The sequence below is a fragment of the Giraffa tippelskirchi genome, chromosome 8, assembly GCF_054371585.1.
Source record: "Giraffa tippelskirchi isolate mGirTip1 chromosome 8, T2T-mGirTip1v1.2.pri, whole genome shotgun sequence".
In the NCBI taxonomy this organism is placed as follows: domain Eukaryota; kingdom Metazoa; phylum Chordata; class Mammalia; order Artiodactyla; family Giraffidae; genus Giraffa; species Giraffa tippelskirchi.
The window spans coordinates 51,368,355-51,395,280 of NC_137282.1; the positions used below are offsets into that span (position 1 = coordinate 51,368,355).

The window sequence follows — 26,926 nt, forward strand, 5'->3', positions numbered from 1 at the left end:
CATAATCACATTGCAGAAGAGCTATGGGATGCTGTAGCCATCCTGTAAATGCAACTGCAAGGAAGATCTGGCCCATAATGTCTGTTATGCTATGTTGAGAAACGGTGTCTGTCTCTGCAGTGCAAATTCCCCTTGGGCTCCAGATGCACATTCCCAGGGGCCTGTCTGTCCCAGGCTCTGCAAATGTGTTTGCAGGCTCTGCAAACACATCCACCTGCCTGGCCTTCCTGTCTCCAGACTTGCATCACTTCAAATCCACATTTTACACTGCTGTCACAATGACTGATGTTTTGATGCAGCATGGACAGCTAAACATCTCTCCTGATTTGAAACTCATCAGTGATTCTTCATGGACTTCAGATAATGTTTACACTTTTTTCCATGGCCCATAAGATATTTTATGATCTGACTTCTCTCTCATTTCCTATTATGCTTTTCTAGTTCAAGTTCAGCCATCCTGGCTGCCTTGTGCTTTCCAGAGTTGCTATGCTTTCTTATGCCTTTTGGCCTTTGAATCTGCAGAAATGCCTCTGTCCCAGGTAGTGTGGTCAAGTCTCCTTTAACTCTAGGCTTAAGCCAACTCTTCCTGAAACTTTTCCTGTACCTTCCACCTCTCCTCAGCACTGGGCTAGAGGTGGATCCTCTCTTTGGCTCCTTCTCTGAAGACCCATGCATGCCCCTGCATAAATCTCATGCCCCTGTATCAACCATAATGCCAGCCTGTCCTATTTACATTTTCTGCTTGTATTCTGCAAACCAGGCTGTTAGTTTTTTGCGGTCACTGGGTAGTGTTTGCCTCTATAGTGCTCATACATATTTGGGGTTTAACCACTGTTAAAAACAAGAAAGATTCAGAGCTACTGGTTAGCATTAAAGATAATGAACTTACTTAAGATTAATTGGAAGTTGAATATTGACCAATGGTGAAATGGTTGAAGAATTATCCATATTGTTAAATATTTTGCAGCTATTAAGCAAGTTAGAATAGTCTGTATTAAACTAAAAAGAAGTCTATGATGTAATATTAAGGGAAAAATACTTGAAAAACTTTTATAGTATAATATAAATAGAAATGTGTATATTTGTATGAACAGAGCACATATGGAAAGATGTGCTTCAAACTGCAACATTGGTGACAGTAAACTTGTTTATTATTGTAATTAACAGTCAACAGGTAAAAAGTAAGCAATGGTATTCAGAAATTAATTTTAAGACCAGATATGAACTTTTAGACAAGCAAAAATGTAGGGAATAGTGTAGAAGAATATGTATTACTTTAGTGGCCTCGGGAATGTTTACAAAAATAAAGATTTTTTTTTAAAATTTTACTGTGTGTCTTATATATAAGGTCTTTTGAATGCTTATATATGTATGAAATAAAGTCTAAAGATTTAGAACAAAATGTTAACAATAATACTATCTGGTTGGCAGGTGACTTTTGCTTCTTCTTTTGGCTTATCTGTGTTACATAATTTCAAAACAATGAGCACATCTTATTTCCTTAGTAGAAATAACATTATTTCTAAAAATAGAAGATAGTACATAAAAAGTGGTACCATTAAGCTGTGTGTTATCTGAATACCTAAGACTTGAAAAAGCAATGGTAGTATGAAATTACAAAATGAATTACAGAGTGAATCCATTTGAGAACAGTAATTGTCACATAACATTTTTCTTCCTTTCTTGTAGCAAAGACTGAAGGAAGAGAAGGAAGCCAAGCGGGCTCGTCTGGATGGGAGACATGACTACTTATTTGGGATTGTAGCTTCCTGTGTGGACCTAAACAAAACTGATGTGGAGGATGCCATTCTTGAGGGGAATCAGGTGCGATGCATTTGAGTTCTCACTGATTGATTATGGAGGGCACAGCTCATGTTGTCCCATGGCAGGGTCTGTGCTAGGGTGTCTGATTCAACACGGACAGGACTCCATTCTGACTTGGTACAGGTGATGGCAGAATGAGCTTGGGGCTCTCTAGCTCTCCATGTTAAAATCATCATTTGAGTTCCGTGATCCTGACAGAGATGTCTGTGTCTCTCTATATCCAGTGAAGCTGGGCTTGGGCGCCATTTTAGAATCTGAGGTTAGAGAACAGAATCTCCTCTCAGCTGCCAATTTATCTTTGTTTTTGAGTTTATCCTGTTCTATCCTGGGAGATTGAATTGTGCCATAGTTCCCTGGCTTTGACTTTGGTTTGGCAGCCGAATCTGGTTTCTTTTGTTCCTGACCTTGACTTCCATATTCTGCCATGTAGCCGGCCAGTTGGCAGACCTCTAATGTACACAGAACCTCATGGATGGACTAAGTTGCTAGATGGTGGAGCATTCCATAGTTACATGTGTTCTCATCATGGTGGTTTTCCAAGGTTATTGGAATTTTATGTTATTTTTCTATAGTGTGTTAGATTGCATTTTGAAAGGTGTGGTCTCTCTTTCTGATCTGTAATTGGGTGAAAAATTAAATATATTTATATCTGCCTTTAACAGCTTAGCACTTTAAGAAATTAGCCAATATTAAGGGACAGTCTCTTTTCAGATGCGTGGATGTAGCAAATACTTTTATGGTTCATCAAATCACTTCTTTGAATTTAGCCTTTACTATGGTAAGGTGTTTATTCTTTTGTGGTCTTATGTTATAAGAAATATGCTCTATATGGTTTGCGTAAACTCGAATAAGAAAGATGATAGTAAATGCTGATTTAAGCTTGGTTTCTGATTCAGAACAAAGCCATTACCTTGCCTTTCCTTTTTCCCAGATTGAAAGAATTGATCAGCTTTTTGCTGCTGGAGGTCTTCGTCACCTCATGTTTTACTATCAGGATGTGGAGGTAGAGGAAACAGGTATTTAAAGTTGATGTCACATAACCCAGAAATGTGTTGTTAGATTTACCCAAGGATGGCATGAAGCAGAGGCCACTGTGAGCACTTTTATCCTGGGGGATGGGACAGGTGGGAGTGGGGGGTGAGGCCCCGGGGAACAGGTCCTGTTTTTACCTCAGGCAAAGGACAGATAATGGTGGCTCTGTAGACTGGTTGTTCTAACTTCAGTTGAGATATTTTGTTTTCCTTTTCAGGCTGTGCTGGTAGCTAGAGAATGATAAAATAAGTTACCTTTTGAGACTTCCTTTCCTTACATGTTGGTTCATTCTGTGCCATTACGTTCTAGAACTTCCACTGGGCATCTGTTTCTTCTCTATTTCTTTTGAGCATAGGAATTATTGCCAAGATGCATAACAGGAGTTTTTTTTTAAGTTATAATATCACATCATGTTTATTTTCTACTGACTGTGACTCGAATAATATTGAATGACAAGTTTAGCCATTTTCATTTAAGATAAACTTGCAAATCTCTATGTGGATTCTATTGATATATCCCCTCTACTTTTATGTGAGTTAATATAATTTTAAAGCCAAACTAGGGACATAAATATATTATGATTATATTAAAATATCATATGCAATCCCTTTGTGACCTTTTTGATGAAAGAGAAGATAGTTGTTGCTCTTGGCATAGAATATGACCATGCTTTTTTGTTTAAAAACTGAGGAAATTATGCATGCATAAGTGACTGGCATTTTCCCCAGATTATCTGTTTTATATTTTGTGGTCGGAAAGGGCATTGTATTTGAGTAAAAAAATCAAAACAAGACAGAAACGTTGAGTCCTGTCCCAGATTGCAAAGCATAAGCTCCATTCAGCTGTTAACTGAGTGGAGATGTTCAGTTCACCCATGAGCTCTGCATGGGGTGAAGCTGGCCTTTGCGTGTCAATCTTACATCCAACACGGAGGGTTCAGGGGATGTAAACATAAGCGCAAGCTTGTTGTTTCCCACTCTCCCTTTAAACCTTTTCAGTAGGAGCAGCTTTTCTTCTGAACTTAAATTGCAATTCAGACAACCCCATGAACTTTGCTGGGTATTTTTAGATAAAAATACAGAGTGAAGTAAGCCACAAAGAGAAAGACAAATACACATTAACACATATATGTGGAATCTGGAAAAATGGTACAGATTAGCCTATTTTCAGGGCAGGAATAGAGACTCAGATGTAAGAATGGACCTATGGACATGGAGAAGGGAAGGATGAATTGGGAGATTGGGGCCGACCTATAGGCACTGCCATGTGTAAAATAGATAGCTAGTAGGAACCTGCTGTATCGCACAGGGAGCTCAGCTAGGTGGTCTGTGATGACCTAGGGGGGTGGGGTTGGGGGTGGGTGGGTGGCAGCGAGGCTCAAGAGGGAGGGGGTATATGTATGCATATAACTGATTCACTTCATTGTACAACAAAAACCAGCACATCATTGTAAAGTAGCTATAACCCAATTAAAAAAATAAAAAGAATAAAAGTTCCCATGGTTGCTTCCAATTACAAACACAGCCTCAATTCAGAAGGTAAAAATAGCCAGTTGATCAAAACTAGTTGGTCTAAAGTTAAATCTCTTCCACTCTTGGCCCTCCCCCTTTCCTTTCATCCCACCCACCCTTGCAGCAGAGGCCTCTGAGGGTCAGTATCTGCAGTGGGAGAAGATCAGATGGTCTCCTGTTCTCCTTTAACTCATCCTTCCACCCTCTACCCACATCCTGTTAACCACAGTTTCTGAGTGTGTCAGGGCAGAGATAAGAAGTAAGAGGCAGCAGCGAAGTTTTTACTTGGCTGGCACCTGTCGTGAGCCAGCTGAGCTGGAATTCTCTGGGCCTTGCTCAGATGAGAAGTCAGAGGCACAGAAGACAAAGTTAACTTGCCCCAGGCCAATGGCTAGGACGTGCAGCCGGAGGTGGAAACCCTGGGAGACTGACTGTGGAGCCCACAGCAGCCATCGCTTTGCTGTCCTGCCTCCCCTGTGCCTTTCTGACTCCGGTGATCTGAAGGGTCAGCTGGACCAGAACAACAGGACGTAGAGGTTCTGTAGTCAGAACTGAGTTTGGATCTTGGCTCTCTTGGTGTGTGACTTGAGGCGGGTCACAGCTGTCCTCAGGGTTGCAAGCAGTTTTAAAAATGTAGACATGGTACCAACCAGGGCTTCCCAGGTGATGCTAGTGGTGAAGAACCCACCTGCCAGTGCAGGAGACATAAGAGCCATGGGTTCGATCCCTGGGTCAGGAAGATCATGGCATGGCAACCCACTCCAGTATTCTTGCCTGGAAAATCCCATGGACAGAGGAGCCTGGAGGGCTACAGTTCAGAGCGTTGCAAAGAGTTGGACACGAATGAAGTGACTTAGCATGCATGCATGGTACTGAGCAGAGGCCCTGACACACAACATTTGCCAGTAGATGCTGTCTCCTCCCTTACCCTTTCTCACTGGCCCCCATGAAGGATGACTTGCAGCTCCAGCAAGAATTGCTCTGGACTGAACTCTCTTATTCCTCTTTCTTCCATGTCTGTTTTTCCCTGGAGTACCAATTTTGAAGTGAACTTGTGGTCTGAAATGAAGCAGATCCTTTTATTTACTTTTTATTCTTTATTTTTAATTGAAGTATAATTGGTTTACAATATTAGATTAGTTTCAAGTGTACAGTGCAGAGTCTCAGTATTTTTGTCTGTTGCAAAATGATCACTATATAAAGCAGATCCTTTGAGATTCCTTTAGGGTTCAGGCTAGAGGTGGTCCAAGGGGTAGAGCTTGTAGGGCACAGGGATGAGTCAACATGACAATATTTTAACAAGGAAGCCTCATTCTAAGAGGCGACCACGTGGACACAGTATAGCATTTGTGGGACTAAAATCCTTTGCATTTGTAGGGCAACTTGGCTCTCCAGGAGGAGTGAATTCTGTTTCTGGAAAGATGAAAAAACCCAAGGTGTTTGTGACAGAGGGAAAAGATGTTGCTCTTACTGGGGTGTGTGTGTTCTTCATCAGGACCAACCCTGCCAGATCCATCACCCCTGAGAACATCCATCGGGTAAGAGGCAACAGCAATCCTTTATCCTGAATTACCAAAGATCACAAAAATTCTACCCCCAAGATGCCTTCCCATGGAGACTACCACTGTATTCATTAAATATTTAAAACTGCTTTCACAGAAATGTTTTAAAACCACTTAAAAGCAAGCAGTTAAGAAGACAGTTCCTTTAAATCTGTTGAATAAGAGGAATTAATATTCAATTTATTAATGAAAATTGATGTAACATTGTATGTATCTGTGTGCATGTAAAACAGTGAGATTTTTTTTTCTTTTAAAAAGAATTTCCTGGGGCTTCCCTGATGGTCCAGTGGCTTAAATACCATATTCCCAGTGCAGGGGACCCAAGTTCAATCCCTGGTCAGGGAACTAGATCCTATACACCACAGCTAAGAATTTGCAAGCTGCAACTAAAAATCTCGAGTACCACAGCTAAAATCCAGTGCAGCCAAATAAATGAATATTAAAAAAGAATTTCCTCCATCATTTACTTAATGGCAAATTTCATACATTTAAATTAAGATTTATTAAAGCAGATATACCCTTGAATAGCACAAATTTGAGCTGCCCAGGTTGGTTTATACATGGATATTTTTTCGGTAGAAATACTACAGTATTATGTGGTCCATGGCTGAATCTGAGGATGCGGAACCAGGGATAAGGAAGTTTGGATATGGAGGGCCGAGTATGTTTATACTTGGATTTTCTGACTGTGTGGAGGGTGGGAGCCCATAGCTCCCACATTGCTCGAGGGTCAACTGTGTAACTTTATTTTTTTTGTGTAGAATAAAGAGCATCTGTACAAGTCTCCTCTGCCCTCAATGGGCGCCTTGCCTGCTTGCAGCAAATTAACTGGTAAACATCTGGTGCTGCTTTTATTTCATGCTTTTATTTCAATGATTGCAATTTAGTATAAAGCTTATGTCTTAACTAAGGGTCAGAATAATATTTTACTGAATTGACAGGAGACCCGGGTTCCATCCAGGAAGATCCCCTCGAGAGGAAATGGCAACACACTCCAGTATTCTTGCCTGGGAAATCCCATGGACAGAGGAGCCGGGCGGGCTATAGTCCCTGAGGTCGCAGAGTTGGACACGACTGAGCGACTAAGCACAGCACAGCACATTTATTTATTTGGCTGCACTGGGTCTCAGTTGGGGCATGTGAGATCTAGTTCCCTGACCAGGGATCGAACTTGGGCCCCCTGTGTTGGGAGAGTGAAGTCTTAGCCACTGGACCACCAGGGAAGTCCCTGCTTTGCTCATTTGGTTGGTCTTCATTTATGAATGACAGTAGCTAGGTTGTGGTTGAAGATACTTTTTATGATACAGGTTTTTCCCCATTGTTTTGCAGGAGGTGAGCTTCAACATGCTTGATACCGCAGATGGGGGTCTGCTCAACAGCATGAGACGTTTGCTGTCTGACATCTTCATTCCCACTCTCAGAGCCACGAGCCATAGCTGGGGCGAGCTTGAGAGCCTTCCGGAAGCCTCCAGCCTTCGGCAGGAGTTCCTGGGCTCCCTGGAAGGCTTCGTGAGCATCCTGGCCAGCGCGCAGGAGAGTTTGAAGGAGAAGGTAAGAACAAATATGTCATTCCTTCAAAAAGTATCTGATGGTGAACAAATCAACACATTCATGGGTAATACTTCTCTTAGAGGGTCTTGATTCCACTACTTTGGAAATCTTGAAAATATTTTGTGTGTGTTTTATTGTCCCCTGAAGATGTAGTGGTGACTAGATTTAAATTCCTGTCATTTGGAGCAATGAGTGCTTTATGGGTTCCTTAGAAATATTGGCCATGGTGGAGAGTTTTACTCTGTCATGTCAGATGTTGAACTGCAAGAAGAGTATGAAGTGCTTCTGGTATTACTCTGCAACTTAGAAGGAGAAATTTGGAGCCAGAGTGTGGTGTGTGTTTCAGGGGTGGTGGTGGTGGGGGAGGTTGTGGGATGATGATGGTAGGGATGGGAGGAAATTTTGGAGAGGCAGGAGGAGAGAAGAATGGATATATCTGAAGACAGTGGGTTGGGTCCTGTGGTCCAGCCAGTGATCTAAAGGGCCGTTAAGAATAAGTTTGCAGGGACTTTCCTGGTGGTCCAGTGGTTAGACTCCATGTGCCAAATGCAGGGGGCCCGGGTTCAATCCCTTGTCAGGGAACTGAAAGTGAAAGTGTTAATCGCTCAGTTGTGTCTGACTCTTTGCAACCCCATGGACCGTAGCCTGTCAGGCTCCTCTGTCCATGGGATTCTCCAGGCAAGAATACTGGAGTGGGTTGCCATTTCCTTCTCCAGGGGATCTTCCTGACCTAGGGATCAAACCTGGGTCTCTTGTGTTGGCAGATGGATTCTCTACTGTCTGAGCCATCAAGGAAGCATGGACTACTTGATTTTTAAAGACATGATAAGGAGGAAGAATACTGGAGTAGGTAGTCATTCCTTTCTCCAGAGGATCTTCCTGACCCAGATATCAAACCCAGGTCTCCTTCATTGGAGGCAGATCCTTTACTGTCTGAGCCATCAGTGAAACCCTGCTGTCAGAGGACTAAGATCCCATATACCGCAACTAAGCCTATGTGCTGCAACTACAGACGCCTGCATGTCACAACAAAGACCCAGGACAACCACACACACACACACACACACACACACACACACACACAAAGAATAAGTTTGGCATTTGTGGGATTTGGCGTCAATAAAATTTGTGCCACTTACAGTGAGCCTGTGTTAGTGCTACCTTGGGGTAGAAGGTGGGGTAGATGCTTTTGCATGGTGAATGCAAAACCATGACAGATGACAGCCCAGATCAGGCATGAGTGGGAGGTACAGAAATGGATCCTGTGAGACCAATGACAAGGTAGTGCTCACTGCTCTCCAGGGAATACTGAGACCCTTTGGGACCTATTGGGATGTTGGCAGGGAGGCAGACAGTAGGCTTTCTAAATGATGTGGGGTGGGAGAGTTGAGTAAATGATAGCCACACAGGGGGAGATGGTTCCAGCCAACATTTGAGTTATATTTACAGTTGACTATGATGCAGGCCACCTAATGCAAGTTGAACCAAATTCAATAGTCCTTCTCCTGAAAAGAGTATTGCCTTCACAGGGTTCCACTTCATATTGTGGTAGAGGTATTAAAAAAAGTGGCTGGATCTCACACAGGAGGGAGGCAGCGCCACTTCATGAAACGCAGGAGCCTCCTCCGTAAAACCAAGGCCAGGTCTAGGAGCCATGGCAGGTGGAAGGTGCAGTGTTGGGGCGGGGGAGGGGGCTGAAATCTGAATTTAAAGGCTCACAGGGCTAGCTGCATCTTTCCCAGGAGGAAAATGTCCATATCAAATACTGAGATACTTCTGGATCGTGTGTGTGCATGTTAAGTCGCTTCAGTCATGTCTGATTCTTTGTGACCCTCTGGACCGTAGCCCACCAGGCTCCTCTGTCCTTGGGATTCTTCAGGCAAGAGTATTGGAATGGATTGCCATTGCCTTCTCCAGGCTTTTGGGTTGAAAGTGAAAGTCACTCAGTTGTGTCCACGTCTTTGTGACCCCATGGACTATACAGTCCATGGAATTCTCCAGTCCAGAATCCTGGAGTGGGTAGCTTTTCCCTTCTCCAGGGGATGTTCCCAACCCAGGGATTGAACCCAGGTCTCCTGCATTGCAGGCAGATTCTTTACCAGGTGAGTCACAAGGGAAGCCCAAGAATACTGGAGTGGGTAGCCTATCCCTTCTCCAGTGGATCTTCCCGACCTAGGAATCGAACCGGGGTCTCCTGCATTGCAGGTGGATTCTTTACCAACTGAGCTATGAGCGAAGTAAAAAATCCTGGGTTTCTTTTCTGTTTTTGGCTGTGCCCTGTATATGGTAGTTTCCCAACCAGGGGCTGAGCCCAGGTTCTCTGTAGTGGAAGCAGGGATTCTTAACCACTGGATCGCCAGGGAAGTCCCCTTAGCTTTCTCTGTTAAGTTGAAATCCAACACACCTTCTTTCCTACCCCTCTTCACTCCTCCCTCCCCAAATGAATCTGTGTATTTGCCATTGAACTTGCTAACTATAAGGTTTCAAAAAAGAATGCGATAGATTAGAGATTACCTTCCCTTCAGTCATTTTTTGAAGGTCCCCATTTTCTTTGGTTTCATGAGTTGACTCTTTAATTTCTAAGTTCACTATCAATTCCCGAGTTCTGTGATATTGTGTCTGTCTCTAGTTCACTCTTCTTTTTTTTTTTTTACCCCAAATTTTAATTCAGACCAATCAGCTTTACTGGTGTGCTCAATGCCTAAGGAGGATTCCCACACTGATTTCATGAGCATTTCCCCAGGAGCGGGGTAGTTAGAGAGAATCTCCTTAAGATCCTTCTGGATCAACCGGAAGAGTGTGTGTGTATATGTGTGTGTAGTGTGTAAAGTAACATCATCTTATTCTTTAACTTTCATTGTAATTAGGTGAACCTTCAAAAGTGTGACATATTTGAACTGAAAACCTTGAAGGAACCCATAGACTTCTTGACTCTAGCTAATAATCCTGAGACTATGGAAAAAATAGAAGGTTGTATGAAAGTATGGATCAAACAAACAGAACAGGTAATTTTCGGAAACCAAACATCAGAAACTAGCTCTCTGAACATTGACTAGTTCACATGCCATGTGACTGAACCAGCCAGTGGAAGAAGGTTGTATCACATCCCTGTTCCGTCTGCCTAACTATTTTACTGCAAGTCCCTAAAAAAGATGAAAGGTTCATTGCAATGTTAATTTATCGTCATTAGTTAAGAAGAGAAAGTAAGAATTCTAGGAGATGACAGTAAATGACTTTGTATACTTATCTACCTAAAAGCCTGCAGTTGGCCAGGTTTTTCCTCAAGATGTAGTTACTTTGGAGAGAATGCCTGTAGAAGTATAGGAAGCTTTCTGATTCAATGTGTCTTCCAAAACAAAGCTCGAGACTTAATGGTTCAAAAAGTATTTTCAGAAAAGTGAAAACCGGGTGTTACATCAGTAAGGAAGCATAATGGAAATTAACCAACTGAAGGCATGAGGACTTTGCAAGGCTGTATTTCTCTGAGGTTCTAAGTGAATAAGCCAAAGAAAGTTTCTGAGATCAGGTCCTCCAAATGTTCATGAAAGCTCCTTAAACAAGTAGTTTTCACTTAGAATGAGTAAACCAAATTTTTGTTGAAATTTAAAAAATGGATACATTTCAGGTTAGTAAAAGGCTGTCATTCAAAGCAGGCAAATGAATAAAAATAGATCATGACTCAGAATGATCATGCAGAATTTAGCAGAATTTACTTCTTTCCTTATATTTTGCTTATGTGTCGCTTTTAAATCTCCAGCCGACTCATTGGCTCATGGTTCTCCTGTGCATTCACAGGTCCTTGCTGAAAACAACCAGCTGCGGAAGGAGGCGGATGACCTTGGGCCTCGAGCAGAGTTGGAGTACTGGAAAAAAAGACTGTCTAAATTTAACTACCTTTTGGATCAACTGAAGAGCCCAGATGTGAAGGCTGTATTGGCAGTGCTTGCTGCTGCCAAGTCAAAACTTCTGAAGGTTGCTTTTTGCTTTATGAATTGGGAATGGAAGTTCTTTATGCACATGTCATAGAGTAATTAGGAACAGAAAAATGTTATTCTACCTTTATGAAAAAGTAACTTTAAGATTGAATGATACTGTCCTTTCATAATTTTAGAAACTGTGGAAATAGCCTTTGAGTGAAAGGTGTTTATTGACTAGTGTACATGTATGTAGGGGCTTCCCTGGTGGCTCAGATGGTAAAGATTCTGTCTGCAATGCAGGAGACCCGAGTTTGATCCCTGGGTGGGGAAGATCCCCCTGGAGAAGGGAATGGCTACCCACTCCAGTATTCTTCCCTGGAGAATCCCATGGACAGAGGAGCCTGGCGGGCTACAGTCCATGGAGGTTGCAAAGAGTTGGACACGACTTAGTGATTAACACATACACACACGTATGTATCTGTATTACTAGAGGACATTGCATGTCATTAATATGTAGCATAATGACATAAATATATATTATGAATTCAGACCAACGAGGAGTAGTAATAATGAAGGCTTAAACTTTTCTAATTTTTTTTCCGAACCGGTATATTTGTTTTATATCCCTGTATAACAAATTGCCCCAAAACTTCACCACCTGAAACAGTAAATATTACCTCATAGTCTGCGGGTCAAGGGTTTGGGTGCAGCTTGTTTTTGTTATGTAGTGACTGAGTTGGGTCCGACTCTTGTGTGACCCCATGGACTGTTGCCCACCAGGCTCCTCTGTCCATGGGATTTCCCAGGCAAGAATGGAGCAAATTGCCATTTCCTTCTCCAGGGAGTCTTCCTGACCCAAGGGTTGAACCTGCATCTCCTGCATTGGCAAGCGGAGTCCTTACCACCGAGCCACCTGGGAAGTGCTCAGTGCAGTTTAGCTGGGATCATCTGACTGGAGATCTCTTAAGGTTGTTGTCAGGATGCTGGCTCATCTGAAGGCCTGACTCGGGGAGGATCTGCCTCCAGGTTGCCCATGTGGGATTCAGTTCCCTGCTGTCTGTTGGCTGGAGGCTTCCTTCAGTTCTTGGTTATAGACAATGTCAGAGTGAGGTGCAAAATGGATCAGCAGGCTATGGAGGAGAAGACGTGGAGGTGTAAATGAAAGTGCTGCCCGCCACCCTCCGATGCTCTGTCCTAGTTATTGAATAGATTTCACGAGAACAGCCTTGGAAGAGATACCTTTAAACATTTAGTCAAAAAATTTTAATTGCTCTCCAGCGTGGCAGTGCCCCTCACCCCTCTGGATTGAGTTCTACGTAAGAGGCACAGGTCAGACTGAAAGTTGGACCCCTGGGACTTGTGATGACTTTAATGCAGCTGTTAGTTGGAATTTTCTCTATTAATAATTGCATGAAAATTTCTTTCCTGTATTCTGCTTAGACATGGCGGGAGATGGATATTCGAATCACTGATGCTGCTAATGAAGCAAAGGACAATGTCAAGTATCTGTATACACTTGAGAAGTGCTGTGACCCCTTGTACAGTAGTGATCCTGTGAGTTGAGATTTCCACCTCTTTAGTCTACTTGTGACCCTTTTATACTAGCTGAAATGAGTGTGGAATTTTGGTTCATGAGTAATACAGTTTGTTGGAAAAGTCTTAGAAACCTCTTTTTATTCTCAAGAAAATTATATGTGCATGTATATGCGTACATATATGCATATATATACATGTCTATTTATCTCTTTCTACATAAATATATATATTTTTCCTATGTTTTCTAAGATATATATTATATTTTAAAAACATTTATTGTATATTCCATTTCCCATTAAATATTGCAATTGACATCCTAGACTACTTTCAAAACAGCGATGGGAAGAATTACTGGCTGATTTTTTTTTTTTAATCTTTTAACTTTCAGATGTGCCTGGTTTTATTTATTACAAAATTAACACAACCTCCTTGACCTTAACAGAACATTAATGTTTCTTGCATTGAGACAAAATTTGATTAACTGCATATAACTAAATAATTAAGATGAAATTACCCCCAATGTGTTATATTTATATAGCATGTTAGATAATATTTTAAAATTTAAATAAAAGTCTTTTACCTAAGTTTTATTCTATGAGGACAGAGTGATTAGCATGTTAGAATTTTGCTGACTTTGATAGGTTTCCCTGAGAAGTTTTGTGCTGTCTTCCAGATATCCATGATTGATGCTATTCCTACTCTTGTAAATGCAATTAAAATGATCTACAGTATCTCTCATTACTATAACACCTCTGAGAAGATCACATCTCTGTTTGTAAAGGTAAGAGCCTAGCGTAGAGTCCATGTTCACTTAGATTTCCTTGTCAATGGTTAATTTTGTTTTTTATAATTAGAAATTACCACATTGGCACAATCCAATGTCTCTGTATCCTACAATTTACCAAAAGGCTTAATCTCTTGATAGAAATAGAATTAAACATACATGGGAAGCTGATTTTAGCAAATCATAAAGCATTATTTCCCAAAGTAATAATTATAAAAGATATTATATTATTTATGTAATAAACAATGGAAAAGATTCTTTTTAGAATTTCTTTCCCTATGTTGTTTAGCACATGATTTCTTCCTATTGGGTAAATTTTAATTAAGAAAAGCTATATTTAACTGGCTATCTTCAGTTTCATATTTTATCTGCTGCTGTTCCAAATTTATTTCATGCCACAGTTGTTTATTTGGTGTTATTAGAACAGTAATCATGGTAATAAAAGCCACTGCAACATTCCAGTAATCCATAAAGCAATTATAATGATTCTGCCAGAAAACATAATGATGTTTAAACCTTATGTCCTAACTCATAAGTGTTTATGGTGAACATTGTTGCTTTTCCCATTTTTGAACAGTCTCTAAGAAGGAAATGACTTTTTCATTACCAAGGTGAAAATTTTAAATGTTGTATTAAAATAGAGGCATTTCCCACTCCTCAGGACTGTGTTCAGTTCAGTTCAGTTCAGTTCAGTCACTCAGTCATGTCCGACTCTTTGCAACCCCATGGACTGTAGCACACCAGGCTTCCCTGTCCATCACCAACTCCTGGAATTTCCTCAGACTCATGTCCATTAAGTTGGTGATGCCATCCAACCATCTCATCTGCTCTCATATTTGGGTAGAAAGGAGGGGAACCCACAAGACCCTTTTCCATCCTCCTCACACTTTAATGTTACGTTGGAGTCAGAAGGGGTATTCCCCGAGTAGAAGACTCAAAAGTCAATTTGTGTTACAATACACGTCCAGGTTTCATGCATTTTATTTGCAAGGCTTGTTTTAGAACATAACTGTGAAACCACCATATCTCTCATTTTTGAAAACCTTTCATTATGAAAAATTTGCAGCAGGTTCAAAAGGAAATATAATTGTATACTGGATGCCCTTGTACGTAACACCCAGATTACCCACTATCAACACATGGCCAGTCTTGTTCCATCTAACCTTTGCACTGCAATCCCAGGCATACATACAGTACAGTCATCCCATTTTCCTTTTAATTAATTAAAAAATCCCCAATAGAATTCTGAAGTTTGTTTTTTTTTTTTTAAGTTTAAAGGGATAAAGTGTTGGCTTTACATACATTATATTTACTCTTTTTTCTATTGTCTTCTGCTTTTGATGTTTCTGCTACAGATCGTGGTGTCATGAAATGATCAGGGTGGACAGTTCTTTTCATGGCACTTGGAAACTGTGAGTTAGATTTTAGAGAAGGCTGCTGAAGAAGGAGACTTAGGAAAGCTCTTGATAGCTTTTAGGTAGGGAAGTGAATCCTTTCGTGGTTGGTTAAGACGTTCATCCTGCATTAACACGAGGGTCGGAATTGTTGATTTTCTATAGTGCCTCCAACTCTGTGATTTTATGAATCACTTTGATAATAGATGTGTAGAACTTAAAAAGGTTGACTAGATGCAGAGAGTAGAATGGTGGTTTCCAGGGGCTGGGAGAGTGTGGAAAATGGGAAGATGTTGGTCAAAGGCTGCAAGCTTAGAGTTATAAGATGACTGAGTTCTGGGGTCTAATGTACAGCTTGAAAGTGCAAGTGAAAGTCCGTCAGTCGAGTCTGACTTTTTGTGACCACGTGGACTATACAGTCCATGGAATTCTCCAGGCCAGACTACTGGAGTGGGCAGCTGTTCCCTTCTCCAGGGGATCTTCCCAACCCAGGGATTGAACCCAGATCTCTCACATTGCTCTCGGGTTCTTTATCAGCTAAGTGACAAGGTAAGCCCAAGAATACTGGAGTGGGTAGCTTATCCTTTCTCCAGGGGATCTTCCTTGCCCAGGAATCGAACCGGGGTCTCCTGCATTGCAGGCAGATTCCTTACCAACTGAGCTGTCAGGGAAGCCCCAACGTACAGCTTGGTGACTATGTTTAGTATTGTGTTGTATAGATGAAAATTGCTAAAGAGCAGATCTTAAGTTTCCTCAATACACACACACACACAAATAGTAATTATGTGAAGTGTTGGATGTGTTAATACTTGATTGTGCTAATCATTGTTATGAATATGTATACCAAGCATCACTTTTACACCTTAAGCAGATACAATTTTTTTTTGTCAGTTATACCTCAGTAAAGCTGGAAAAAAAGAGAGTTAGTGCTTTACCACAGTTGTGAAGGAAAAACATAAACCCAAAGGTTTATTCACAGATATCATAGTTGGAGAGGTAGAAGAGCTGAGAACCCTCTGGCCCAGTTTATGGTTGATGGCTGCTTGCTGTATTTGACATCATTTCATTGAAAAATTCCAGGTGACCAATCAGATGATATCCGCATGTAAAGCCTATATTACCAACAACGGAGCTGCTTCAATCTGGAGCCAGCCGCAGGATGTTGTTGTGGAAAAAATACTCTCTGCAATTAAACTTAAGCAGGTAACAGTCAACTTAATAATATATTTAGAATTTTAAAATTATTTTTACATTGTTTTTGCCAATATATCTTTTAAAAAAAGTATTTATTTATTTATCTGGCTGTGTCAGGTCTTAGTTGTAGCATGCGGTATCTTCAGCACATTGTGTGGGATCTTTCCTTGCTGTACACAGACTCTCTAGTTGCGACATGCAGGCTTAGTTGCTCCGAGACATGTGAGATCCTAGTTCCCCTACCAGGGATCAAACCTGTGTCCTACATTGCCAGACAGATTCTTAACCACTGGACCACCGTGAAAGTCCCACCAATTAAATAATTTATCAGTTATCATATCATGTGGTTGCATATGAAGTTGCTTCAGTTGTGTCCAACTTTGCGTCCCTATGGACTGTAGCCTGCCAGGTTCCTGTGTCCATGGGATTCTCTAGGCAAAAAGACTAGAGTGGGTTGCCATGCCCTCCTCCAGGGGATCTTCCTGACCCAGGGATCGAACACAAGTCTCTTATGTCTCTTGCACTGGAAGGCAGGTTCTTTACCACTAGTGCCACCTGGGAAGCCCAGTTATCATATTAGCAGTTGCTAAAAAGAATGGTAATCTTTCGCTGTTAAGAAAAGTTGAATGTTAGTAAATCAGCCCCCTAAATTTATTCACTTACTTTACCCTTTAGGGGACCTTCTATGTCCTAACACCACACTAAGTACTAGAGATACAAAGATGAAGTCGTTTTCCTTAAGCTTCTTATGGACAAACAGGGAGCTAGATGAAGAGCTAGGCTTCTCCTAACACAGTGAGACCCAGGTGGAAATGCTACATCTTTGAGTTGTATTATGAATAGTTCGGAGTTTGGACTTCCCTGGTGGTCCAGTGGTTAAGACTCCGAACTTGCAATGCAGGGGGCACAGGTTCAATCCCTGGTCGGAGAAGTTCTGCATGTCTCATGGTCAAAAAAAAAAAAAAAAAAAAAATAGGAGTTTGCTAGGTTAGGGGTCAGGAAAAGATGACATCCCAGGCTGATGAGTGAGTTGCTACAGAGGTATGAAACGGAAAAATTTTGTAATTCCACCCTAAATTTGCTATCACCTTGACTTAAGAGAATAAGGCTGATGTCTTTGTTGTGTTCCCTTTCTTGTATTTTGGTTTTTAATTTTAAGGAATACCAGCACTGCTTTCACAAGACAAAACAAAAGCTTAAACAAGATCCAAGTGAAAAACAATTTGAATTCAGTGAGATGTATATTTTTGGGAAATTTGAAACTTTCCACAGACGTCTTGCCAAGATAATGGATATCTTTACAACATTCAAGACATACTCAGTCCTGCAAGATTCTAAAATCGAAGGGCTGGAAAACATGATCACTAAATACCAGGTACTGTACTTCAAAACTCAATTTGCTACCCTTATCCATGAATAAAATTTTAATGTTTTAATGCAAATGACTGTTTAGAATGCTTCAAATTATCAGTTCTAATGCAAAAGGTAACCTTATGGCCCTTAAACAATAAAGTAGTTAAATTTATCTGAGAATTGTGCAATGGTGCTAATATATTCTTTTCAGGTATGTGATTATAAGAATGACTTCCCAGTAGTCTAAAATTAATCATCATTAGTAAAAGCGTTTTCATTAGTAGCACAAGAAAAATGTTTAAATATAACTTATTATTTCATTTATTCATATAAGAAATATTTAATCAAGTATATACTGTGTTAGGCTCTAGTTGACACTGAATTCTGAGTGGTATCTGATTATATCTGCAGTTAAGCATTTTATATGGATTCATGTTAAAAAATAATGAATATAGTCAGTTTTTTTCTTGTTTGGGGACAGTTACACTAAACATTAATTTTTCTTTTTGTCCTTGAATTTGAAAAGGATCATATAATTTACTGTCACTCATTGATTTTTCTCCTCTAACAGTTTAGGTCAATATTAGGAATCTTTTCGTTTCCTGAGTGTATCAGATTCAGGGAGAAAAAGAAAAACCTTTTCTACCTACCAGGAAATATTTTAGCTGAGCTGTATGTAATCTGTAAGGTGGATAACCTATTCTTTGAAACTGACAGTTGTGCATGACAGAGATGGACTATATCCATTTATTTTTCAGTTTGGAATCTAATTAGTTTTCATTCTTAATGAAAAAATAACTTTGGAGCATATTTCAAAGTTTATTTTTGAAGGAGAAGTTGAGCTGTACAGCCAAATGCAGATAATGGCTATTCTAATCTGATAAAAGTACTGGGAGGAAAAATTGCTTTCAGAATCTCAAGTGGATGTATCAGAATGTAGTGAGATAAAATGTAGATGGTTTGTGAAAGTGTAAGGTGAGATTTGTGTATGTTACAACCGATGGAAGAAGCTCAGAATGGTGGCCATGGAAATGACACTGAGGCTCCCGTATGGCTTCAGGGTCCTGTCCACCCCTCCGGCCGCCTCCCCTGCTCCTAGTCTCCTCATTCGGTGTTCCCCAGACACAGGACGGGCCACCTCAGTCCCCCCTCGGGCTTGCAGTGCCTTTCTTCTGGAAAGTTCTGCCTCCGAACCATCACATGATTCTTTCCTCCTTGGCCTCCAGACCTTGATTAAATACCCTCTCAGTTCAGTTTTCCCCGATCTCTGTGTTACCTCGCTCTATGTCGTGTGACTTATCACTGCCTGAAACTGTCCTGTTCATTTTTTGTGATAAACCTAGATCTCCCCTTCCCTCACTGAAGGTACAAAAGCTCCTGAGGGCGGGGATATTTCTTTGTTCTGTTCATTCCTGTATCGGCAGAGTTTACTGGCATATAATGGGTGTGCAATAAATATCTGGCAAGTAAATGATTTAGTAGGTTGAGTTTGATTAGTTGGTTTAAAGGTCATAGTTGGTCAGCTTATTTACTCAATATTTTTAAGTGGACCATTAAATCCAATTACAGAGTAGAATTTTCTAAGGGCTCCAAATCCTTTAAAATACCACCTTAAAATGTAGGAATATAGCTTTTCCATGTTTCCTTTATACATTTCCTATAACATGATGGGTATCATTATATATATATATATAGTTGTATTATATATAATTGTGTGTATATGTATAAAATTGAATGTTGTGCTTAGTTGTGTCCAACTCTTTGTGACCCCATGGCCTGTAGCCTGTCAGGCTCCTCTGCCCATGGGATTCTCCAGGCAAGAATACTGGAGTGGGTTGCTATTTCCATACACACACACACACACACACACACACACACACACACACACACACACACACACACACACACACACACACACACACACACACACACACACACACACACACACACACACACACACACACACACACACACACACACACACACACACACACACGCAGGCAATTGTATACATATATTGGAAAACGAAATGGCAACCCACTCCAGTATTCTTGCCTGGAGAATCCCATGGGCAGAGGAGCCTGACAGGCTACAGGCCATGGGGTCACAAGAATCAGACATGACTTAGTGACTAAACCACCACCACCAACCTGCAGCCTGTATCTTTGGGCCTTTCCTGGTGGCTCAGTCGGTAAAGAACCCACCTACAATGTGGGAGACCTGGGTTCAATGTCTGGGTTGGGATGATCCCCTGGAGGAGGGCATGGCAGAATCCCCACGGACAGAGGAGCCTGGTGGGCTGCAGTCCATGGGGTCACAAAGAGTCGGACGTGACTGAGCGACTAAGTACTACACACAGTACTACTATGTGAATATATATGTACATACAGTTGTATGTATATACAACTGTATATACAATAATAAACTTGATTATACAATTATAAACTATATATACAGTAGTAAACTTGATTCAAGAACTTATGCAACTTAGGCACTTTTGTCTATTGAGAGATTTGAGTTGATGTTTAAGTGGAAATGGCTTTGAAGAGGCGTTTGTGGAAGCTGGTCCAATGTTCTTCATAAAAATTATATGCCTCTGTCAACAGTATGGGCACTCGAGTTTGAGAATGGCTTAGTACCTGGTTACGAATGATCACAGAGCATTAGAGCTCATTATTCAGAGCAAACAGAACTTCAGATAATAGTATTTTCAAGAAGATGAGTTACCTAATTTGTACTCTTATAGTCACAGACTGCAGCTTTGCAGGGCAGGAGGAAACAATTAATTCTAGAGATTCTTTAAATGATAGATTGTGGTTTGATATTTTATTTAGAACATTTGAAGCTTGGAAGGTAGTTTTTCACCTGTAGCTACTGTAATATAATTGCGCTCTTCCTAAGTTGTTTGCATTCTGTCTATTTTCTGAGAAGACAAACTTTTTAATGAAAAGTATTTTAGCAAATTCTACTTTAGGCTTCTTTTTTATTATTTCAGATGAAATTTGTAAGAAGTTTTTAGACAGAACATCTACTTTTCAGATGTGGTTTTTATTTTTTTTAAATTTTTCTTCAAAAATACATAAAGTCTCATGAAAATGCTTCCAAGTGGTTTCTCTGAATGCACCAGGCAACATTATACTACCTATAATATGCATGACGCAATGAGAATAATTAGAGAAATAAGGCTTCTCTCAAGTTGATTTTTGCGGAATGATTACACAGGCTCTAAATTTAAAGGTCATATTTATGTAAATAATGCAAGAACATTGAAATATTGTCTTATTTGTTTCCTACTATTTCAGGATATTGTTGCTACCATAAAGAAAAAGGAGTATAATTTCTTAGACCAGCGGAAAATGGAATTCGAGCAGGATTATGAAGAGTTTTGCAAGCAGATTAATGACCTTCATGTAGGTTGTATAATGAAATTCCTATTGACAGTGGTGTTTACTTTTTCCATTCTGTATCATGCTGCTAATCATTACCCATTCAGAAGGAAGAGGCATCTTCATCACGGAGGTAACCGATAGCGAGCTTGGCCTGCATTTTATGATTTCAGATGAATAATTGAAGGTTCTTTCTCATGGATTAAAGGGTCATAAATACAGCTTTGGATAACGAGCTGCAATCACAGATTTCTGCATGTATTTCATTTTAGATCTTAGAAAATTAACTGTTATCCTCTGTTGAAATGTAGTGTTATTAGAATATAGAAATTAGTTTCCATTTGTTTGTTACTTTATAGCAGTGATTATGACCAATGATAGCTTGAGCAAATGGTCAGCGACATTGGCGGATCCCAAAGGCAGGGCTCTAGCTGGCTTTGAAACAGTGGTACCAGAGCTGACTCACCACCTTGACCCCTCTTGATCTCAAAACCCTGTTCTTTTCATTCTCCTGCCCTTCCTCCTGCTTTCCCCACTCTCCCCGCTCACTGCAGATCAGCCCACAAGGGCAGGTTACCGCCATCAGCAGCTTCTGAGGACGTACCATGGACCCACTCTTAGCTCCCAATGTCTAAGGATGGGTTGGGTTGGTCAGAGTTCGTGTCATGCCTGTTTACTCTGGGGTCGTATGGTGAACGCAGAGGGCATGGGACCCCCCTGGCATGGCTGGGTGTATTTATTACCAGATGAGGAGAACCAGGGAGGGTAAGGTTGGGAGACACACTAGTGGATGTCCACTTTAATCAATGTGCAGACTTCTTCCCATGCTTTCTGATGATAAAATGAAAATGGCCATTCTGTTCCTTCTTTTCCAGAATTTTTGGCTTAAAATATGTTTGTATACTTCAAGGGAGAAAGAGCTCTGAGTCATTTTTGGAGGGGTAGGTTCAGCGTAGAAGGTGTTATAATAAAACTTGCTAGTTCTGTATGTCAGGTCTGTTCTGGACACTTCATAGGTGTTAATTCATTTAATACAATAATCTGATAAAGTGTGTCCTCTTATCACACTCTTTCTGGAAAGGAGGAAACTGAGGCATAGTGAAGTTAAGTGACTTGCCCTCAGTCACAGAGATGTTGAGTGTAGGCAGTCTGGCTCTAGGATTCAGGTTTTTAACCATTATTTTATAAGACAAATTTCAGGTGATGGAAAGATAGTGTGCCTGTAATAATCTAAGCAATGACCTCTTTGGGGGCTGATTCAGACATAAGGTCTGTGGATCTTGATCTCTTGCTGGAAGTTGATGAGCAATGGCAGATCCTGAGCGTGTGCTCCATGGTCAGTGTTGATTTGTCCAGTCTTCGTTCGTGTGTCCTAGCAGTTTCTGATCACATAGTACTGGAGTAGTTCATATGCTGGATATAGATAGATGGGGAACACCTTGAGGACAGGAATTGTGTTCATTCCTTTCTGTGTCTCCACGCCCTAGGGGATGGGACTTTATATAATTGGAGACCAAAGAATGTTTGCTGAGTTAATGTATAATTTGTGAATTAATAAGAACTAGTCCCTGGTGGCTCAGTGGTAAAGTGTCCACCTGTAGTGTAGAAGCTGCAGTTTCTATCTCCGGGTCAGGAAGATCCCCTGGAGAAGAGAATGGCTACCCACCGCAGTATTCTTGCCTGGGAAGTCCCTTGGACAAAGGAGCCTGCTGGGCTGCAGTCCAAGGGGTGACAAAGGGTCAGATACAATTTTGCCACTAAACCACCACTACCACCACCATCAGACTATGCTAAGTGAAATAGGTCAGGCAGAGAAAGACAATTGTGTGATATCACTTATATATGGAATCTAAAAAAACACAATAAACTAGTGAATATAAGAAAAGAGAAGCAGATTCATATATATATAGAGAACAAACTAGTGATTACCAGTGGGGAGAGGAAAGGGGAGGCAAGATAGGGGCAGGGGACTAAGAGGTATAAGCTATTAGGTATAGAATAAGCTACAAGGATATATTGTACAACATGGGGAATATAGCCAATATTTTACAATAACTGTAAATGGAGTATAACCTTTAAAAAATGGAGTATAACCTGATCTTGAAGCTAAAACTCCAATACTTTGGCCACCTGATGCGAAGAGCTGACTCATTTGAAAACACCCTGATGCTGGGAAAGATTGAGGGCAGGAGGAGAAGGGGACGACAGAGGATGAGATGGGTGGATGGCATCACTGACTTAATGGACATGAGTTTGAGTGAACTCTGGGAGTTGGTGATGGACAGGGAGGCCTGGCGTGCTGCAGTCCGTGGGGTCGCAAAGAGTCAGACATGACTGAGTGACTGAACTGAACTGAACCTTTAAAAATATCACATCCAAGTCCCACATATATTAGGGACATCAGATCTGAAAAAAATCACAGCTTTTACTTTAAATGGCATGTAAATTAAATGACACAATGAAATTTTTGTTTTAAGAAAAAATGGAAACGATAACTATGGGTATGATAGCAAAACATAAGAACTAGATTTATTGTAATTAAACATGAATTGACTATACATTAAATGCATATTAGGCTTCTACGCTGTAGGTTATGGGTACAGAAGTAGATAGAGTTGATTGGCCCTCAAAGATCACATCTGACATGTAACATGATTGAAATATAAGTACATATATGTTAGAACAAAGTAATGAATATATCTTAAAAGAGGCAAATAATGGCTAAAATGCTGCTGCTGCTGCTGCTAAGTCACGTCAGTCGTGTCTGACTCTGTGCGACCCCATAGAAGGCAGCCCACCAGGCTTCCCTGTCCACGGGATTCTCCAGGCAAGAATACTGGAGTGGGTTGCCATTTCCTTCTCCAGGCTAAAGTGACTAATTATAAAAGTATAATATTCTGATATTGTACTGGCAGGTGAGGATTCAAAGATAAGTTGACATGTTCCAAACAAGTCCTAGAGAACTTATAAGGAGGACAGGTGGATTCTTCACCATCTGAGGCACCAGGGAAGCCCTGTAAAGATTTGCTGTGTCCCAAGTTAGAGGGATGGACAGAGGAAGCTGGTGGGCTACAGTCCATAGCGTCACAAAGAGTCGGACACGACTTAGTGACTGAGCACAATGATTAGTGATACTAAGCATCTTTTCATGAGGTTGTTGGCTGTTTGTATATCTTTGTATAGATTAGAGGGAGGGAGTGGGAGGAAGCATTGTAAATGCCCTAGTTCTGCATAGTTTATACTTGGATATTTTTATATAGTAATAACATCTGAGGGTTTATTTAGGTAGGCTAGCTGTACAGTTCTTCAGTTCAGGAAGATTTCATGGTTCTAAGATGTGATGTTTGCCTTAGAAATATATGGTCCAGTATTCCTGGGTCCTGCCATGGCACCAACCCTCTGACCGCTCTGGCTCTCAAGTCCCTCTTTTTTCTGGCTTCTGGACATTTATCTTTCTTTAAGCTTAGATGAGCATTACATTTGCTGCTGTATTTTGTCCTATAGGGTGTGTGTTTGTAGAGAATGGGGAGCCCTTTTATCTTGTTGCTAAGTAGGATTTCTTTGCAATGCTAACTCTTGTTCATCATCAGACTTCATTCTGTTTTAGAAAGAGTTGCAGAAGTTCATGGATGTTACATTTGAAAAGATTCAAAACACAAATCAAGCTCTGAGTATGTTAAAGAAATTTGAAAGGTAAAAATTTGAAAGACTTTTCTAAGTTCTGTTTTCCAAATTGGGATAATATGAACATAGTTTAACTTGCATTATTATCATTATTATTATTTCATAATCTGGTGGGGAGAAAATCCTCTCTTGACAATCTGAATAACAAGACCACAGATTTAAGTTCTTCAGAGGATTATGGGTTTATTTCCTCTCAGCTTTGAAGTATGTTGTGACTGCCTATCATAATAGCAGTTAATGTTTAAGTAATTTGAAGAAACTCTTACCAATAGTTTTGACTAGGTTTTAAGGATTGATACTATTAAAGAAAAAAAAAACAACAAAACACTTCAGGAAATTCCCTGGCTGTTCAGTGGTTAGGACTCTGCATTCTCACTGCCAAGGGCCCAGGTTTACTTTCTGGCTGGGGAACTAAGATCCCACAAGACATAAAAAAGAAAAAAACAAAACAAAAAAAACTTACAACCACTCTATTGCCATATGATTGATAGACTGATTCCATTTTTTTTTTTTTTTTTATAATTTTGTTTTAAGGTCTTTATTGAATTTGGACTTCCCTTGTGGGTCAGACAGTAAAGAATCTGCCTGCAATGCGGGTGACCCAGGTTGGGAAGATGTCTTGGAGAAGGGAATGGCAATCCACTCCAGTATTCTTGCCTGGAAAATTGCATGGACAGAGAAGCCTGGTGGGCCACAGTCCATGGGATCACAAAGAGTTTGAGATGACTGAACAACTAACAAACATTGAATTTGTTGCAATATTGCTTCTGTTTTATGTTTTGGTTTTGGGCTACAAGACATGTGGGATCTTAGCTCCCCAAGTAGGGATCGAACCCACACCTCCTGCATTGGAAGGTTAAGTTTTAACCATTGGACTGCCAAGGAGGTCCCCATTTTGCTTTTTTAATATGCCAAGTAAATACTTCATTCTCTTGCATCAGCACATATATATATATATACATATATATATAACACATATATATTGACTGTTCGAGGTGGCTCTTTTATTTATTGATAGGACAAAATGTTAGTAAAAATATAAAAATGCAATTTTCAAGTTTCACTTACAGGACATATATAGATTCCATTCAACAATATTTATGAAGAATAACCATGGAATAGACCATGAAAAAATGAATTAAAAATTTCAAATACCCATTATCATATGGACCAAGTTTTTTAGCCACAATGCAGTTAAATTAGACCTCAAAAACATATGCTTAGAACTTTTAAGTCTCTGCTTTTGAATAAAAAAATCCCTAGAAATTTAAATATATTTAGATCTAAACAATAGTGAAAATACAAGATACCCAGTCTCCTGGCATGCAGTTAAAAAGATAATAAATATGTCGGCATATGTTTTAAAATAAGTCTTAAATAGACAGAAGTTCTCAATATTGTCCCATTAATTCAAGCCTTTCACTTTAAAAAAAAAAAACAGATTGAACATACCTAATCTTGGTATTGATGACAAATACCAGCGTATCCTTGAAAACTATGGGGCTGATGTTGATATGATCTCGAAGCTGTATACAAAGCAGAAAGACAACCCACCTTTGGCTCGAGACCAGCCTCCCATTGCTGGCAAGATTCTGTGGGCCCGGCAGCTCTTCCACAGGATTCAGCAACCGATGCAGCTTTTCCAGAAGCACCCATCTGTGCTCCGGACTGCAGAAGCAAAGCCAGTGATTCGCAGTTACAACAGGGTGGCCAAGGTCCTCCTGGAGTTTGAGGTTCTCTACCACAGGGCGTGGCTCCAACAAGTGAGTCTGACTTAATGCTCTACGATGATGCTGCCACTGTCAGATCCATGGGAATCCTCTACTACCTTGGGCAGTTTTACTCCTGTAGAAAGTTGACTTTGTGTCTATTTTATAAGACAGGGTTGGTTGACTGCAAGTAATCAGTCAAAGAGTATAATATGTCCATGAAGGAAAATAATTTCTAATTTTGGAAAAAAGATCATAAATCCAGGTAACAGAAACTTATTTTTATTTAATTTATAAACTTCTAAGGAAGAAGGTCTTGTTTATTGCTTTCTTTACCTGGTTGATTAGTAGGATTTCTTTTTGGTTTTTCCATTAAGCTCCATTTTTCTCCATTAAGTGTCCATAAACACCAGCATGCCTGTTAAGCAAAGTTATAATTTTTATTTGGTCATACTAGGTTAATCAAATTATATTTCATACCCTACCAAC

At 40.3% G+C, this 26,926-nt stretch overlaps 1 protein-coding gene across 1 annotated transcript in view; it reads left to right on the forward strand.

Moving 5' to 3' along the window:
• The window catches only part of DNAH5 (dynein axonemal heavy chain 5), a 310,603-nt gene that overhangs the window by 64,485 nt on the left and 219,192 nt on the right, over nucleotides 1-26,926 (forward strand). The window contains exons 2-14 of the mRNA XM_081520843.1: nucleotides 1,690-1,824; nucleotides 2,756-2,840; nucleotides 5,745-5,905; nucleotides 7,259-7,480; nucleotides 10,348-10,485; nucleotides 11,276-11,452; nucleotides 12,838-12,951; nucleotides 13,607-13,714; nucleotides 16,192-16,314; nucleotides 17,465-17,680; nucleotides 20,961-21,068; nucleotides 24,652-24,737; nucleotides 26,170-26,491. Of these exons, the coding sequence (XP_081376969.1) occupies nucleotides 1,690-1,824; nucleotides 2,756-2,840; nucleotides 5,745-5,905; nucleotides 7,259-7,480; nucleotides 10,348-10,485; nucleotides 11,276-11,452; nucleotides 12,838-12,951; nucleotides 13,607-13,714; nucleotides 16,192-16,314; nucleotides 17,465-17,680; nucleotides 20,961-21,068; nucleotides 24,652-24,737; nucleotides 26,170-26,491 (1,995 nt within the window). The remainder of the gene's footprint in view (nucleotides 1-1,689; nucleotides 1,825-2,755; nucleotides 2,841-5,744; nucleotides 5,906-7,258; nucleotides 7,481-10,347; nucleotides 10,486-11,275; nucleotides 11,453-12,837; nucleotides 12,952-13,606; nucleotides 13,715-16,191; nucleotides 16,315-17,464; nucleotides 17,681-20,960; nucleotides 21,069-24,651; nucleotides 24,738-26,169; nucleotides 26,492-26,926) is intronic.